General features: G+C 25.6%; 1 protein-coding gene across 1 annotated transcript; it reads left to right on the top strand.

Moving 5' to 3' along the window:
- Window positions 1–3033: 3033 nt before the first annotated feature.
- LOC134837350 (neuropeptide Y receptor type 2-like) lies at window positions 3034–4629 on the top strand. The gene has a single exon (XM_063852722.1). It carries the CDS (start codon window positions 3034–3036, stop codon window positions 4627–4629), a length of 1596 nt encoding a protein of 531 aa, XP_063708792.1.
- The last annotated feature ends 14841 nt before the right edge of the window (window positions 4630–19470 follow it).

The following is a 19470-nucleotide window of genomic DNA, read 5'->3' as shown; positions in this document are numbered from 1 at the left end:
AAATTAAAAAAATATGTAAATATTTATTTAAAAAATTTTTTATACAGATTAATGAAAATTAAGGATAAAATTCCTTAAAACAAAAATATTTATTTAATTTAAATTCGAGCTCGATAAAAAAATAAAACAATTTTTTTTTCATATAAAATCTCGTCACGTAATTCAATAAAACCGTTTCAGAAATTTAATCTTTTCCTTGAAAATTCCTTTTCTGTTTGACTTTATTTTCATTTGATCTCATCTCTCAAGATCAAGGTTTTAATTAAATCCTTATATGCCTTTTCAATCCACGAAAAAAAATATATTTTTCCTCATGAAAACAAAATTTCCACTCACACATAATTGTTTCACAGACCCTTTTCGCAGAACGTTTATGTCATGTCTGCCGTTGTCTCGTTGCCGGCACAATTTATTTATTTTTATGTCACACTTCAGACGTAAATTTAATTTATTCCTCATTCTTCCACGACCGACTCGTATATCAAACAAAATTTATTTTTATCATGAAAATTCTTCTAGCACGAAAATAGCTAACAACCCAATCAGCTTCATTAAATGTCAACATATGCGCGTCCCACAACCGGAAAAATTGCAATTTATTCAATACATTTTTATAAAAAAAAAAAATGTGAATTCAATCAACGTTAAAAATATCTTTTAGTATCATAATCATAAGGCGTTTTTTTATTACAAAAGATATAAAATTATGACGAACATTGCGAGCAAGCAACAGTGATCCAATATTTATGATGTGTGATGATGACGACAGCTTTTTATCCATTAAAAATTTATTAAATCCATCAAGTGTGGTTGAATACGGTTGTTAGTTCACTCCATATAATAATAATTAAATAACATTATTTTATGAGTGGTAGTTTTGCGCGTGCAAGGTCAGTTTTGATGTTATCAAGAATAGCATGGTGATTAAAAGTTTTCCATAGTAACGAAACTTTTTGTATCAAAAATTTTCTTCCAATACTTTTCTCTTGACATTTTTTAAACTTTATTAATGAGGTACAACGTCGCTCCTTTCATCCCTTTTTTCATGTAGCACGCCAAAAAAAAGAGCAAAACTTTTTATTTATGATTATTATTATTATGATATTTTAAGACGCTTGTCGGAGCATTAACAGTGTTGACTTAATCTGCTGTAATAAATCTTCCCTTAAATCTCGGCAGTTCATGAAAATAGTAACCTTTAATGTTGTGACGGAGTGCTTCTAGCTGAAAGCAAAATTAATCCGATGTTTTATTTACAGAAGAGTAAGCATCATGTGAAAGTTTGCACATGTATCTCGTTCTATTACTACATAGACTGTAAAAAATTGATGTTTTGCATCATAACTTGCAAACTAAATAATATGCGAAAAATAAAAATTAAAATTTTTTTTTTTAATTTTTTAAAAAATTACTATGCCGTTCCAAATGAAACTAAAAATAAGCTCTGATACCTCATATTAAAAGTCAAAAATCCAATAGAAAAAACTTAAATGTTTATTTTAGTGTTCTCCCTATATACATGTCGGCATGCATGCATGCAGCATATATGTCGACATGCATGTAGCCTAAAATTTACATGTCGACATGTAAAATATGAAAATAAAATTATTTTGATGAAAAAAATTTTTTTTAAAGAAAAAAAAAATAAAATATTTTTACTTTTTTAGTAGCTATTAAAGACCGATACAATAAAAGTCAAATGTTTTGGGTTAAATAGCTTTTAAAAACATTACGACAAATTGAATTTTTTAAGATTTTTCATATTTTTGAACAAAAGTTTTGAGATTTTAAAAAGAGGTTCAATAATGGAAAAGTTTCAATGAAAAAAAAAATGGAACTATAGTTTAACGAAAATAAATGTTTTTCAGATTGGTTAAGCTACAAAATGGTAAAAAAAATTACTTAGATTTTAAATATGTCTTAATTTGAAAATCGGCATTCGACATCACATTTTTGATATTTTTGATATGATATTTTTAAATTATTAATTTTTTTTCATCAATTTTGAAAATTATTTTATTCAATTCTTTATTTAATTATATTAATTCATTTTTTATTTAGTGTGAAAAAAAATAATTTTTTCTTTAAAAAACTAAAATTTGGACTATTGAAATTTTTGAGTATGTTGCATGCATGCAGCATGCATGTCGACATATATGCTGCATGCATGCATGGTTTTTTTACATGCAGCATGTGCCGAACACTAGTTTATTTTAATTTCCAATTAATTTTTTTATATTGGAAATTGTTTTTTTTTAACATGAACTTTCTTTTCCAAAAATAATTTTAAAAAATTTAATTAAAAAAAAAATAAATTAACAATTTTAGCCTAATTAATTTAAAATTTATCGAATTAATTATTTTAGTTTGATTTAATAAATAATAAAAATTACTAAATTTTTATTTTTATATTTTTTTGGCAATATTTTTTTTTTGAAATTATTATTTTTTAATTTGTTACATAAAATTGGCTAAAATTATTTTTAATTTTTTTTTTCTCTTTTATTTTTATTTAATTTTTTAATAAAAAAAAAAACATTTTTTTAAATACTTTTATAATTTTTTGGAAGAATTTTGGAATTTGGAAGAATTTTAATAATTTTTTATTGTAGAGTCTCAATTATAATTATTTTTAATTAATTATTTTAATTATTTAGGTACTTTGAGACTCTACACTAAAAATTTGTTAAAATTCTTTCATTTGGTATGAAAAAAGTATTTAAATTTTTTTTTTTATTAAAACATTAAAAAAAAAAATAAAACAAAATATTTTATGAATTTTCAAGACTTTTCGCAAATTTTTAAAACTTGCGAGACACAAATTTTTCATAATATGTGGTACAAATGATAAAATTGGCTTTTGTTATGTGATTACACATGAGTTGTTTTTCCGTGTTTCATGAGAAGAGATAAAGGAAATTGTGCTGAATCGCATTATTTTTGCATTAAAATTTTGTCTAGTTAATTAGATTATGTTGTGAGTGCCGAAAAATAATGAACTTTTCTCTATTTTTTTTTTGCAGGAAGACTAAGATGTCACAATCAACGACTTCCATCGCATCGACATTGTTGACGAACAAAAGCATGACCACACAACCAATTACTGTTGCAACAATGTCATCAACTGGCATCGACGCAATCCGATTAGTGTCATCGTCATTGTACGACAACGATACCTTTTCCAGCATTTCACCCACGGTATCGCTTACCACAACGCCGCTGCCCTACAACGATTCGTGCGGCAACAGTTCCCGCTCCGACTTTATACAAAACGAAGCGGTGCAAGCGATATTTTGTGTCTTGTACGGATCGATATTCATTCTCGGCATTTTCGGCAATGCCCTCGTATGCTACGTGGTGTTCCGCAACAAAGCCATGCAAACCGTCACTAATTTGTTCATAACTAATTTGGCGTTGTCCGATATCCTGTTATGCGTACTTGCAGTGCCCTTTACTCCGTTGTACACATTTCTGGGCCGCTGGATATTCGGTGTGCCGTTATGTCACATCGTGCCCTATGCACAAGGCTGTAGCGTTTACATATCCACGCTGACGCTCACTTCCATCGCGATTGACAGATTTTTCGTCATAATTTATCCCTTTCATCCGCGCATGAAGCTGTCCACGTGCATCGGCATCATAATTTTCATTTGGGTGATATCGCTGCTCGTGACATTCCCGTATGGGTTATATGTGAAGGTCGCGGATTACAACGGGACGAAGTATTGTGAGGAGCATTGGCCATCGGAGGAGATCCGAAAAGTGTTCAGTTCGACGACGTCAACGTTGCAGTTTGTGCTGCCCTTTGTTATAATTGCCTTTTGTTACATTTGTGTGTCGGTGCGATTGAATGATAGGACACGAGCGCGACCCGGCAACACAAATTCGCGTCGCGAGGAACAAGACAGGGATCGGAAAAAACGAACAAATCGCATGTTGATTGCGATGGTGGCTATTTTCGGTATTTCATGGCTCCCGTTGAACGTCGTGAACATCCTGAACGACTTTGAGTCGTACATCAATTGTTGGCGTTACTACAACGTGCTTTTCTTCATCTCACATCTGACGGCAATGGCTTCGACGAGTTACAATCCCTTCTTGTATGCCTGGCTCAACGAGAATTTCCGCAAAGAATTCAAGCAGGTCCTGCCTTGTTTTGATCCGTCACGAGGGCGAACGGCAAACGGCAGTGGCGGCAAAGGAGCATGGCGTTCGGAGCGCACATGCAACGGCAACAACGACACAGTACAGGAATCCCTCTTGCCCTCCAGTTGTCTCAAAGGAATGGAAATTAAACCACGAGATCCTGCCAAGGAAGCGGGAATGCGTGCCTCGATCCGATCAAGTGCGCGAACCACCGACACAATTTTACTGTCTGAAGTAACGCCGCCGCCGCCGCCCGTGCAATCACAAGGCACAATAATGCTGCCATCAGGTGTCCTCGAAACCCCTTTTGAGTCAAATACGGGAACAACGACGGGCAGAAATGGCGTCGGAAACGGAGGTCTTATTTCGCCAATTGAACCAACGAAGCTAAGCAGCACCGATACATCAACTTCCATAATTTTGCTTGACACACAGCCGCCCGACGAGAAATCAGAAAAATCTTCGCTGGATCAAATTCTGTAATTTAATCATAAATCCATTTAATTCTATCCACTTCGTCTTGAACGAACATTTACACAACCAGTAAATGTGTGTCTGTGTATGGCAACAATGACTGTTTGTACCTTCGAGCATCAAAGATGATCATTTTCTTTCTACGGTAAGTTCAATTAAATTACTTTTTACTCTGTCAATCTGTCCTCGTATGTCATCGTTTCGCCTATAATATTTCAATTTAAGTGTCTTTCAAGTGCTTCTGTTGCGACTTATACGTCAATCAAGAATTTTTTTGTTGTTGAAAGGGCCACACACGCCGAAAATATTTTCATTATTCACTAAAATGATATAAAAAAATGTATTTTCTATACAAATTCCGGACTTAATATCGATCAAATTGCACCCAAAAAAATAAATAAAAATAAGGCAAGTACAATTTTGAAAAATTTTTTAATTTTAATTTTAATCTTTAATTTTTCCCGAAAATTTTTCAAATTAATTTTAATTTTAATTTTAATTTTAATTTTAATAAAATTTTAATTTTACTTTTAATTTTTTTTTAATTTTTATTTTTATTTTAATTTTAATTTTAAATTTTAAATTTTAATTTTAATTTTAATTTTAATTTTAATTTTAATTTTAATTTTAATTTTAATTTTAATTTTAATTTTAATTTTAATTTTAATTTTAATTTTAATTTTAAATTTTAATTTTAATTTTAATTTTAATTTTAATTTTAATTTTAATTTTAATTTTAATTTTAATTTTAATTTTAATTTTAATTTTAATTTTAATTTTAATTTTAATTTTAATTTTAATTTTAATTTTAATTTTAATTTTAATTTTAATTTTAATTTTAATTTTAATTTTAATTTTAATTTTAATTTTAATTTTAATTTTAATTTTAATTTTAATTTTAATTTTAATTTTAATTAAAATTTTAAAATTTTAATTTTAATTTTAAAATTTTTTTTAGTTTTAACTTTAATTTTAATTTTATTTTAAATTTTAATTTTAATTTTTTTATTTTAATTTTAATTTTAATTTAAATTTTAATTTTAATTTTAAATTTTAATTTTAATTTTTATTTTAATTTTAATTTTAATTTTAATTTTAATTTTAATTTTAATTTTAATTTTAATTTTAATTTAAATTTTAAATTTAATTTTAAATTTTAATTTTAATTTTAAATTTAATTTTAATTTTAATTTTAATTTTAATTTTAATTTTAATTTTAATTTTAATTTTAATTTTAATTTTAATTTTAATTTTAATTTTAATTTTAATTTTAATTTTAATTTTAATTTTAATTTTAATTTTAATTTTAATTTTAATTTTAATTTTAATTTTAATTTTAATTTTAATTTTAATTTTAATTTTAATTTTAATTTTAATTTTAATTTTAATTTTAATTTTAATTTTAATTTTAATTTTAATTTTAATTTTTTTTGTGAAACATTTTTAAAAATTGTACTTACCTAACGGAATTTTCTCCGAAAACAACTCTAAAAAGAAAACTGAATCCAAGCCCATATTTCACCGAAAATCATGATGATGGCACATATATTGTCGTAAAATAAAACGGCCAAAACAACAACAAAAAAAGACGAAATAAGAACGAGGACAAATTCCTCGCTGACGGATAAGAAATTTATAACATTTTATTTGATAACAATAGATATCAATTTTGATGTCCTCAATTTTGAGCTTGTCTCTTATTATTTGAGTATCTCGGCATTGTGTAGGTCTTAGGGAAAATTCTTTCGAAATGGATCTGTGCTCTTTTCTGTTCCGTCGTGTTTTTGTGTATAAATCGTGTGATGATGATGTGATGATAAATGCGGCTGAGATCCTTTTCCAGCACTTTTGTGATATAAATAATGGCTATTGTGCGGTTTCACTTGTTGTTTGTTTGTTTCTCATCTGTGTGAGTGACAAAAAAAATTATGTGGCTTTTTTCATAGTGACTGACAATGGATTTTCTTTCCTTTCACTCTTTTTCGCAAAACGATCCATAAAAGTGAAAAGAATGGGAAAAAAGTGTCGGAAGTGTAATCGCGTCGTTTTTCTGTTTCCCTTTTTTTATTATCTCAGAATATTTTTTTCCGAAGAATTTGAAATGAAAAAAAAAATCGTCCATTATTGCAAACTTCAATTAAAAGTAATTAAATGTCTGTCAAAAGAAAGTCGCGACAAAAACATCCTTTTACTTTGAGAAAACATTTTTAATTAAACCAAGAGCTGTAAACATCTTTTCAACGGAATTTTAAAATGCAACCCAAGTTCAACTGCAGTCAAGTGTAAATTTAAAGTAAACATCGTGCGGAAATGTACATAAAAAAGGTGGCGACAACGACATCGATGTCAAGTGTGCGAAAGATTACTTTCTTCTTCAACTCAATTATTTTGCCGGCTTATAGTCTTCGCGTGACGGCTGTGCAATATTTTATGGAAAAATTATTATTATTATTGCCATCAATAAAATCGAATAAAATGTGCATAAATTTTTAATACTAGAAGTGTGTGTCATATTTTCCCTTCGCACACATCACACACGAAGACAGAATTGCACAGCTAATGGAAGAATAATGGTAATGCAAATGTTATGTTATCCAAGTGAGTAGGAAAATTTAATATCGATTTATGTGTGTGTGTGGCTTTGGATCATAACTAGGAGCTGCTGAAACATTTGCGAAGCGAGAGAAGGTTGCAGAAAATACAAGACAAAAAAAAAATATTTATACAAGACTTTTATTTTTCCAAACAAATTGCATGTTTTCTTGTCTTTTCCATTCAACTCTGGCATAATTTTTATGAAAAATATGACTTTTTTGTCCGATGCTGTCGTGATCGAGTGAAATATTGAAGTCTTGTCTGTCGAATTTTCACATAAGAAATTTATGCATTCATCTTTTATTATTCTCTTTTATATTCAGAAATATTTTTTTATCATCAGGTGTATTGACTTTCATTTTTTTTTTATAACATGCAAAAATAAAACGAGTTGATAAAATAAATAACAGTGAGAGGAAATTTGATTTCTAGAAATATTTTTTTAAATTTAAATTTTATTTTTTATTTATTTATTTTTTTTTTTTTTTTTTAATTTTTTTTTTTTATTTATTTATTTTTAATTTTTAAAAAAGTTTTTTTTAATATTTTTTTTTAATTTTCTTTTAAACTTATATTAAATTTTATTTTAATTTTTTTTTAAATTTTATTTTTTTATTTATTTTATTTTTTATTTTTATTTTTTCAAAAATTTTGGACTTTATTTTTTTTTTTTAATTAAATTTTATATTAAATTTTATTTTAATTTTTTTTTTAATTTTTATTAAAGATTTTTTTAAAAAATTAAAAAAAAATTTTACCTTGAAAAAGGCTTAAATTCTTTATTTTTTAATTGTCTGACGCGCAATTTGATAAAGCCTCATTATTTTTTCTATTTTCAGTATTTTAATTATTTAACGATGCAAACAATAAAAAACTCGGAAAAGAGTTGAGAAAAATAATAATTTTAAAACCGCAACGTTGCAACAATATTTTTTTCTCTAATTAATCACTTGCAATATTTTTTTTTTCAAATGTAAACACACACCCCTTTAGCAAGAACGTAATAAATATGCATATTATGATAAACGTGAAGTCGTAAATTTTCTGCTCGCCATTTATAGATGGTGTGATGGTTTAACAAGTTGTTAGTTGGTTAGTTATGAGGATGTATTTTTAAAATATTCCATCGTAATGGAAGAAAAAATATTTTTTTTTAAATTTGATAAATTATCCCGGTTTTGTTTTACAAAAATATTTTTCTGCCTCGCTCCGATAATTACATAATGGAATATTTCATAAGTGACTTTGAAGAGGCAAACATTTATTTTTTTAATTTTTGTGTAAATATTAGTAATTTTTTAAATAAACTAAGCTATTTTTCAAGTTTTTTTTAAATAAAGCTTTTTTACGTATTATTTTCCACAGGCATTGTAATTATTTTAAAACAATAAAAGCTCAGCAAGAAACATCATCATAATAAAAGCGAACAATAAAAATTAATTAAAACCATAGGCAGCAAAGAAAATATAATGATTATTATGATGATTTATACTTAGACGTCAATAGAAGTTATTTTCCGTAATTATTACAAAGAAATGAATAGAAAAAAAATATTATTAATTGTGCAGAATACAGCAAAAAAAATTTTTTTCTAATAACAACGAAGAAAAATATTCATTTATCTTTATTTGTGATATCAAATCATTAATTATTATTTTTTTTATTACATTTTATTCAAGATTTTTATTTATTTATCACAAAATCTACTTTTGCAGTAAATAGAAGAATTAATGAAACTTTTTTTTTATAAATTTTAAACAGACGTCAAAAAATATATTTTTTAAACAAATGAAAATTTTCTGGAACAACTGTCAAGGCTCCAAGTCACAATGTCACTTTATTGTATGATAACCGCTTTCACAATAAATAACAACAACAAAAAAAAGAAACGCAAGAAGAAAAACTTGACTAATGTTTAAAAAGTGTATAAATGTTATTATTGTACGTGAGAAAATCAACAACTTTTCATTCATTTTTGCTTGTTTTATTTGAAAGAACAAACAATAGAAAAGTTTTAATGCACTTTTGTCTTTAAAGTTTGTTTGTTGCGAACAATAAAGTGTGACACCAAAGAGACAGATCTTTATAAAAATTATGATTTTTTAACATTTTTTTTTTTTGAAAAAGTTTAAAAATAATGCAAAAATCTGATACTTTTCAATTTTTTTTCTTACATGAAAATCTTTTTTATAAACAAAAAAGTTTTTTTTTCATTTCCGAGATAACATAATTCACCCAAATTAGACATATGAATGACAAAGGCGTGTATTTTTTCATCAATTTGCTTTGAAAAAAGTCCTTTTGAAGTGTCGAGAGTGCATTTGTTTCATACATTCTTTGAATGCCTCGTGGAAACTTTTCTTTCGCATAAAAAAACGTCATGAATGTATATTTGCTTTTTATATCTAACGACCTTTGAGCCTTTGAACAAAAGATAAATAAAAACGCATATGTACCAACTTTTCCCGTTATATCAGCATGATGCAGAGGAAATTGAGTACTCAGAGTATCAAAAGACTGTTTGTTTGGATTTATCAGAAGGATATTGTTGTTTGCCTTTTTAATAAAAGAAAAATGTTCAACAAAAATTTTTTCAAGGCAATTTTTTTTTCTCTGTGCATTTATTACTATTATTATTATGAATTCTCATAAAAATACTATAGCGTCTAAATTTATAAATATTTTATTTTAATACAGGATCGCACCATGTGTGTGTATTTTTCAAGAATTTTCTGTGTCACAATTTTTCTGGAAAACGAAAATTCTATTGAGAAGACAAATAAATTGCATTATTTTTTTTTTCACAATTTTGTGTAGGCCAGAAGAAAGTTATTTTGAGGAAAAATAACGAACAATAAAATTTAATAATACGGAACTGAAAAAAAAAATAACAACGATATTGAATAAAAATGTAGTTGACTAAAATTTATAATGCAACTGCTTCTTTCCATTGTTGGACCGTTGCTGATCAACATTTCGACCCACTATTGCGTTACATTTTTTCGAGAAGAGTTTTTCCATTAACCTCCATCAATAAAGTTAAATTGCCTGGCAACCGGAAAAAAAAATCTCATCGTTGTTTTTGTACGAGATTTTCATTAAAATTGAATATTCGTGAAGGTAATAAAAGGTCATTCTACTATTTTTTTCCATAAAAATCTCGTAACTTTTTCTATCTCTGTGTCGTGATGTTTATGCATGGGTAAAATCTGCTGCACTTAGCACTAATTAATTTTTTATATAAATCCCACCTTTCTTCGGTAAAATAATTGCGGGTGAAACACCGAAATAAAATTTAAAAAAAAACTTTTGCAAACAAGATTATTGTAAATTTTATCACTGCTCCTCTCGTTCTTCGTTTACTTTGCGAATTTAATTAAGAAAAATTGAACTTAATTAATTTTAAAGTTTTTTTTGTGTTACGAACTTTTTTTTTGCACAACTCAATAGTAGACAGTTTTGACGTTCGACGATTAATTTATTTAAATTTCATTTCATTTATTTATCGAAGAGTTTTTTTTATTGAGTGACTTTAAGTTTGGTATTTCTTTCGCGGAAAATTTGCTTTTTATTGCTTGCTCGAAGGGAATTTGCAATGATAATCAAATTTGTTCCCTTTTTTCTGTAATAAAGTGGCGACATAATGAAGAGAATATTAAATTATCGGCGTATCTGAATTAAAGCCAAGTTTTCGTATCGTCAAAAGAACCACATTTTCCCGAGTTTCTTAATTAATATTGTTTGTTGTGTGTCATTTTCGCCATGCAACGTACCTAATAAAAAACAATATTTTGTGACGACGATGCTTGCTTTATTAATTTAATATCATCATCGTTGTCGTTATAATCAAATGTTACGTCGTCACTGGGTATGTGCGGCAAACGAAGCACATAAAATATTAGCTCGCGGCTTGTCTATTAGTCAGCACAAGAGACACAGCAAGTTTCATTTTTATAAATATAGATAAACAAATAAAACACGTGAAGAGGCCATTTTATTTATTAAATCGCTAATATTGCGCATTTTTTGCGACTTTCGCTTCCTTTTATTGTACATAAATAATAAATAAACAATATAACACAAGGGCTTTTCTCCTTCTTGCGCTCCTCGAACCTTTTTTGTTTTATTACTTTTGTCGTCGTTCATTATTATGATTTTTTTTGTGCGGTGCCTTTCTCCACACAATTTGCTCATTTATATAATTCATTACAAAATTATTCACGGATTCAAAAAAAAAAATAATAAAAAGGTAGACGATTCCATTTAATGACTGCATTCTTTAATGATATCATTTTATTGTTATTTGGCCATTTTTCGTCATTTAACTTAACTTCTCTCTCTTTTTTGTCTCTTTGCTAAAACAATGCCAAAAAATTAAATATTTATTTGGAAAATAAACGACCTAATTTCATATCAGATATTATTATGCTAAATAAAGGAGCAGAAAAAGGACAGACAGACCCTGACCATGTGCTTGTTATTCAAATCACATCAAACAAATATTATTATAATGCACACCAAACATGGTCAATTACCATAATTCGTGAGAAATTTAAATGTTTTTATCAAATAATGACATCAGAACATTTTATTTTATTGTGTCTAGTACATTTTTTTTGGTTCACTCCATTAATCACGATTCAGTCAAAAAAAAAAGCAAACAAGTCTCATTTGGAACAACAATAATATGTAGGTAATTGAATTTGATGCGTCAGATTCTTATCGAAAATTGTTATTGTTCGAATAAAAATAAAAACACACGTGATTTTTGATAAAATTTTCCAGTGGTAGACGTCAATGGCTTCAATATCTGAAAAAAAAATATTTTTATTATTTCATCATCTTGTGCGTAAATTGTGTAAACAATAACAAAGGAAGAATCAACAGAATCAGTTGTTGCTTTTCTAAGAGTATTAAATATCATTTTTCTTTCGTTTATTTAATGTTTTGGATTTTTTTTTCGTGTAGAATGTTTGATATTTATTAGATTAAATTAATCTTTTCAAAAAATGTTTAAAAAATATTTTTAAAAGATAATTAAGGCATTTTTGTTTTTTTATATGAATTAAATTTTTAAAATAATATTTTAATTAATAAATTAATTTAATAAATAATTATTTAATTTTTTTAAATTAAATATTATTTATTAATTAATTAAATATTTTTTTAATTGATAAAAAATTAATATTTATTTTTTTTAAATAAACAATATATTTATAATTAATAAGCAATAGGTTTATTTTTTAAAAATTTTTTCGTAATTAATTTAAATATTTTTTTTAATTGAATAATAATTTTTAATAATATATTATAAAATAGAACTTTCCCTGAAAAATGAAAAATTAATGAAATTTGTTGAATGCCCTCCGCGATACATTAAGATTGAAAAAGAAAAACATGTAAAAAAATAGAATACGTCAATAAAGAAATTAAATTAGAAATTAAATTATTAGAAAATAAATAAAGAAAAAGTATTTAAATAATTGAAAATAATTAAATTAAATATTTTTTAATTGAATAATATTTTTAATTATATTATAAAATAGAACTTTTAAAAATGAAAATTTTTTGTAAATTTAAATTGAAAAAAAAAACATATTAAAAAAAGTATATTTAAATAATTGTAATTTTGCCCTTTAAATATTTTTCGAATTTTCAAACAAAAATCAATAAATTTTTAAATACCAACAAATTAAATTAAATTTTAAATGACTTCTCTTATTTCTGCTATCCAACCAAAATTTTTGTGGTGCTCCAAACTTATTGTTTCAATATATAAATTGTCTTCTTTCTTTTCGATAGAATTTAATACAAATTATCCGGAAATTGTATTTTTTCTCAATACCTGTTTTTGTCTCCTGAAAAAAAAATATCGAATAACAGCCTTGATTGATCCTTTTTGTCCTGCCATAAATGCGTCTCAAATTGATTTTTTTATACAAAGCCTTAAAAAAATTCAATAAAAATGTTTGCACATAAAATAAAAATAATAAAATAAAACCCGAGAACAAATATCCGTCTGTGCACTCTCGTGAGAGTCACTAAAATCATTTATGAAGATTGATATCTTTGTTGGTCCACATTGTCTGTAAAACGCCAAAAATGTCTTCATTGATAATAAAATTTCCATTGTCCCTTGATAGAAAAAAAATTGTTGGCTTCGTTAATAACGTTTTCTTATTAAAAATAAATTATTCATGAGCATTTTTGAGAACAAACTTTTGTGAAAATTTTTTTATTTATTTTTGTACGAGAGGAAAAGATAATTTTTTTGTTTTGTTGACGCTCATAGTAATAATAATACTATAATTATGATGATAAATATCCCATTTGCATAACTTAACTTGCATTAAATTCTTGAAAAATATTAAAATTTGGACTAACTTTTAACATCTTTTAATGTTTTAATATTGTTTATCTTTAAAAAATCTTCTAAGAAACTTTTTTTTACGAATTTTCGATAAAATAAAAACTTAACCTTTGATTGAATTTTGATAGGCTGAGATTGACGTAACAACCTGTGTGTGCCATCAAAACACTTGAAGTGGATAAATATGTAAATTTTGTCAATATAAAAGCCGATATATTCTTTGCACGGAAAATTTATTCAAATAATATGAATCGAATTTCTGCGAAGTGATCAAAAAAAAAGTATACAGAGGCAAGGATTTACTGAAAAACTTCACAAAACACTTTTTCAACCACCGCACAATCGATGATTTGACAGAATAAAATAGTTTGAAATTACATTTTATGTACTTTGACTCGGAGGTGTTATAATAAAATCAAATTGCATTCGTTCGTTGACAATTTTTCATAGCTCTGATATTGGAATTTACCTAGATTTTTATTATGTTGCATGAAAGTAGTTTGATTTTTTTCATCAGTCAATTCAGCTTGACAATTGAATCGAGAAAATGTTTGGATTTGTTTGTAAATGTCAACTGTCAATTCCCACGAAAGTGTGTTAAGCCCTTTTGTGAATGACTGACTGAATGACAGCTCGAAGGAACGTCTTGTATTTCCTTATCATCAAAGTTAAAGAGCAATTTTTATATGTAGGAAACGAAATGCCATCGGGAAATTGTAATAAAATTCCTTCATTTTAATTTTAAGACAATTTTCATTCCGACACACAACAATTTTATTGTCTTATTTACGAAAAAGATGCGACTCTTAAAATTTTTTTCTGACAAAAATTAGGAAAAAAAGCTTTAAAGAGAAAAATGTACATCAAAAAGCAAAAAAAAAAAAAATCTTGTAATATTTTTTCAATTTGTAGAAACATTTGTTATGGTCAGCTTGTTATTGTTCACTCACATAAAAAAAGTAACAGCGACAAAAAATCAGCAACGCGAAAAAAGAAAACATGATTTAATGAGCATTAGACTTATTGTTGTCATCATGATGGAATTATATTTTTCCATCGTTTGAGGTTGCAATTGTATTTTTTTTTGCTCCAAGAAGTTAGTTGAGTCATAAATAATACAATGCGGTGTTGTTGTTGACATGAATGTCGTTTCCATGATCACAGTGATGATGAGCGGTGGTGAGAAAATCTTTATAAAAAATGTCTTTTTTGTTTTGTTTTGTTTGATGCGGTATTACCGCGAAGTGCAAAATGATGAAAAACGTTACAACGGAAAATTACTGTTGTCGCTGTTTTCTAAAGAAGTCGAGGCAAATGTCAATTATTTTATTATAAATAAGTACTTTGAGGACATGACATTTAATTATTTTTTAAATGAAAGAAGAAAAAAATCGTAAAAAATATAAATTGATCATCAATGTCAATTTTTTCTATAAAAATAAATTAAAAAAAAAATAAAATAATTTTTTAATTAAAAAAAAAATTAAAATAAATAAATAATATTTTAATTTTTCAATTATTTATTTATTCTTATTAATTTATTTTTTTAAATAAATATTTTAATTTGTGAAAATAAAAAAAATAATTAAATAAAATAATAAATTATTTAATAAAATAAAAAAAAATCAGAATAAACAGACAATTTCTGAATAAAAATATGAAACACCTGTTCATTTATAAAATATTTCTGAGAAAAAGAAAAAGTTTTGTCCAATTAAAATCTAATAAACTACCTTGTGAATTATTCATCAAATATCATAATAACTCAAGGAAAAGTTTTCTTCCGAAACTTCCAAACATTCATTCAGGAAATGTGCAAAATGCAACCAAATTACCACAAAAAACTTGAAAACAAATATTTGAAACATTCACAAAGAACGAATATTTTACGAGGTTTTTCCATGGTGAGATATTTAACACAAAAGTGCTTTGCAAATATGTTTCAGACAGCTCATTGTTATTACATTCCTTTTCGAATTGCGGTTTTTTGCATTTCACACTCAGCTCGTTATGAGTTTGTGAAACAAATGTATAATTGACGAAAAATGTTTTGCAGTGAGCTTTGTAAAATTTTAATAAATTTACATTTCAAAGTTTTTTCCGCTTGAATTTTTTCTTTAAATTTGAATAAAAAGGACAGTAAAATTTCAATTTCTGTCCAATTTTATAAAAAAAATATTTTTTTCTAGAATTTTGGCCCAAAAAAATTCAAACATGTCACATCATGTACAAAATTTTGCATTTAAATTTGTTATTCTAGGATTTATTTACCCATTTTTACGTGACAGACAACCTTCATGACATTTCATGTCACTTAACCTTAACAAACGTTCATCATCATTAATAATGAGAAAAAATTGTCTGTCATTGTTTTTAATTAATTGTGGTACTTTTTGAGACAAAATCAAATAAAATAAAATACAAAGCGAATCCTTTGACGAGACTTAATTAAAAATTGTTTTACATCAACCTTGAAATTTCTTTTAATTAAATTTTTGCACAAATTGGTGTAATAAATATTTTATTGAATGTAATATTCCATCCATCTGTTTCATTTTTGATTATTTCATTTCAATTAAGCTTCGAGATATACACACAAAAAATACTATTACAATAATAATTCGCTTTTAAGAGCTATGGGCTTATCATGTCAGACCATATATTGTTTTACCTATTATGAAACAATTTTTTTATTTTGGTTGGAATCTAAAATAAAGGCAATAAAAATTTTTCAGCTTGGATCAATTATTTATTTTTTAATTAAAATGTATATATTTTTGATAAAATATTTAAAATATTTTCAATTTTTTTTTCAGGTATGATGAGTTTACTGGAACATGGAAAAATAACAAAAATTTATTTTAAAAAAATAGTTACAAGGTAAATTTTAGTTGAAAACTAATTTTATGATGAAAAGACATCTTTTCTTTTAATTTTCTTTGTAAACACTCTGACGTATAAAATAATGTAATAAAATCATCTTAAACATCTTTATAAAATGACATGCAAGAACAACATTGTATACAAATTTATATTAAATGGAGAGACAGAGTAAATACCAGATGGATTCTCTCGTCTGTCTGTCAATACTTGGAAATATTTGTTCAATTATTGCAAATATTAATTTCATAAGTAAACAAACAATAGAGAGAAAATTTTAATGTTCAAGAGCATTTCAGTTTTTTTTTTCATAAAATATTTTTTTTATTCTCGTATTTTTTAAAAATAATCTCTTAAAACTTCTTAAAACTCCTGTAGGATGAAAATTGACGATAAATCGATTAAATCAATGTCAAAAACTTTTCCCGCATCGGCAAAGACGGATAAGAAAATGATATTTAATCCTTATTGAAGCGTTTACGAAGAAATATGTTTCTCAAGAAATTCCTACAAAAAAAAAGCAACAAATTGATACAATGTTAATGTGCGAAAGATGGAATCGTTTAACTTTTCTAAGTCAATTACGTGGTTAAAAAAGTTATAATTTCCTGGTCATGCTCCATTGATGAGAAAACTTTTTCAAGATCGCACGTTGTCACGGCGGCGTCGAATTGTTTTTCTCTACGAATGGAAAATTTTATAATAAAAGCCGAACTTAATTAAAAGATAATAAATTTTAACTTTGGTTTCTTGTCGGATTACCGTCACTTGACTGCCCCGAGTGCAGTTTCACAAACAACAAGGCTTAGTGTTAAATAAATAATGTTGCAGATTGCAAAGCACTGTAGAAAAACTTTTTAATGTCAAACTTTTTAAAACCATTTCTGTAAAATTAAAAAAAAAATTATTACGGAAAACTAGTTGATACTTAATAATTATTTTAAAAAAAATGTAAATTAATATAAAAAAAATAAAAATTACGGAATAAACGTGTTGCTTTACCCAAAAAAAAAAAAAAAATAGTTAGAAAATTGTAAAATATCCATGCAAACATTATTCCCTTATCGTGCAGAGTTGTTAGCATAAAAGTAACCAATAAATTTAAGTGCTTCTATTATTGTGCAAAGCCCGCATTGTTGCTCAACAAACTACACAATAAATGATCCATGAGAGAGCACAAAGGGCTCCAATATCCTTTGAAAGTAAAATACTAAAAATTTATCGATCGCTCCCCGTATCACTTGCACATCCACTTAAAAGTTAATGTATCAAAAGAATAACATACGAAACGCCATAAAATGTCATTGTTCTCAAAATAAAACGATTTAAATAATACAATGAACTCTTTGTACAATATGAATAATGAAAATGGAATTAATGGGTATTAAGCAGGATAAAAATTTATAAAAAAATATATAAATACTAAACTTTTGTATTACGTTAAATTTTTTGTACATAAAATATTTAAAAGAAACATTAATGCATTTATTATTAATTTAATGAAATATTTATTTAATTATTATTAAAGATGTTTACAGGTAAGAATAAGAAATAAAAAAGATTTTAACAGTTAGAAATAATTAATCAATGTAATTTTAATAGAAAAATATATATATAAAAAATTAAAAAATTAGACAGAAAAAATATTTATTATTAATGACTAAAATAAAATTATTGTTAAATTAAGGAGAAAAAAAATATATAAAGGAAAAAAATTGTGAAGATTGTAATACTCTCATCGGAACTAAATAAATGAATAAATAAAAGGTGATATAATGAAAGGAAATTTTCCTTATTTTTTTTTATTATTTTTTAAAGAACATTGTAAACAAAGGTAAGTTGACAAAAAAAAAATTAATCAAAAAAAATTTTTTTTTCAATTTTTATTTTAAAAAAATAATATTTACCGTTGTGCCCGCAACTAGAAAACAAACACTTGTCCAATTTTGACGACATGCGGTCCAGTTATTTACTCCACTCCAAATGTTATGGTTAATGCTTTTTGACGTGCACAAACACGTTGATTGAATCAATGTTTTACACAAGTACCCCGGGGAAATTTATACTTAAACGAATCACAAAGTTGACACGTTCCTAAGTACTGTTTTCACGATAACCTCGAGGCAACTCTTGCTTTTATTTTTGCTCAAACATCAAATTTAATAAACGTAATAAAAATATGTTTCTGACATGTTTGGGTATCTTTCGCATCTTTTATTTACTGATAAATCTTCAAAAAAAAAAGGCGTGAAATTTTTTTTGTCGCCCGTCGTTTCTCGTTATGCTTAAAGTTGAAAAAAAAGACGGGTCGTGCTAAGTTTGTTAACCGTGATAATAATAATTTGTTGTTTGGTGATGTATTATCAAGAGACAGGCGAGGACGGTTAATTTTTTTGTTTTTAATATAAAAATGTTAAACACGGTGAAAATTAGAAGTTTGTTTAATTCATAAAAGATAAAAAAGGATGAGAGGTGTAAAATTGTGTAATAACCGTAAAGAAAGGTATAAAGCACCTGTACAAAAGTGAGTGTTTTAACGTAATTTTAGACAAGTTTTCATGTATTCTACAGGCGTTGAATTTTTTTTTTGAAAATTAGCTGATTGTGTCTCAAATAAAAAGAGCTCAATTAATAATGATTTTTTTTTAAATTCCTGCAAAAGAAAAATAATTAATCATTTTTCAAGAGAAGTCATTTCCATTATTTCACAAAATTAAACAAATTTTATGATTTTCAACCATTTTTATAATTTTATTTATTTATGTATTTATCATTTATTTATAAAAAAATATAATAAAAAATTTTTTAAATACAAATTAATTTTAAATTAAATTCAAGGTTATTAAATTTTAAAAATAATATAAATAAAAAATATTTAAAATAATTAAACAATCATAAAGTTATGAATATTTTTTATTTATATTTTTTATTTATATTATTTTTAAAATAATAACCTTTACCTAATTTAATTTAAAATTAATTTGTATTTAAAAAGTTTTTTATAC

This window comes from Culicoides brevitarsis, chromosome 1 (genome assembly GCF_036172545.1).
Source record: "Culicoides brevitarsis isolate CSIRO-B50_1 chromosome 1, AGI_CSIRO_Cbre_v1, whole genome shotgun sequence".
Lineage (NCBI taxonomy): Eukaryota > Metazoa > Arthropoda > Insecta > Diptera > Ceratopogonidae > Culicoides > Culicoides brevitarsis.
Note: the sequence above shows the minus strand (reverse complement) of the source record. Positions and strands in the feature narration are given on the sequence as shown.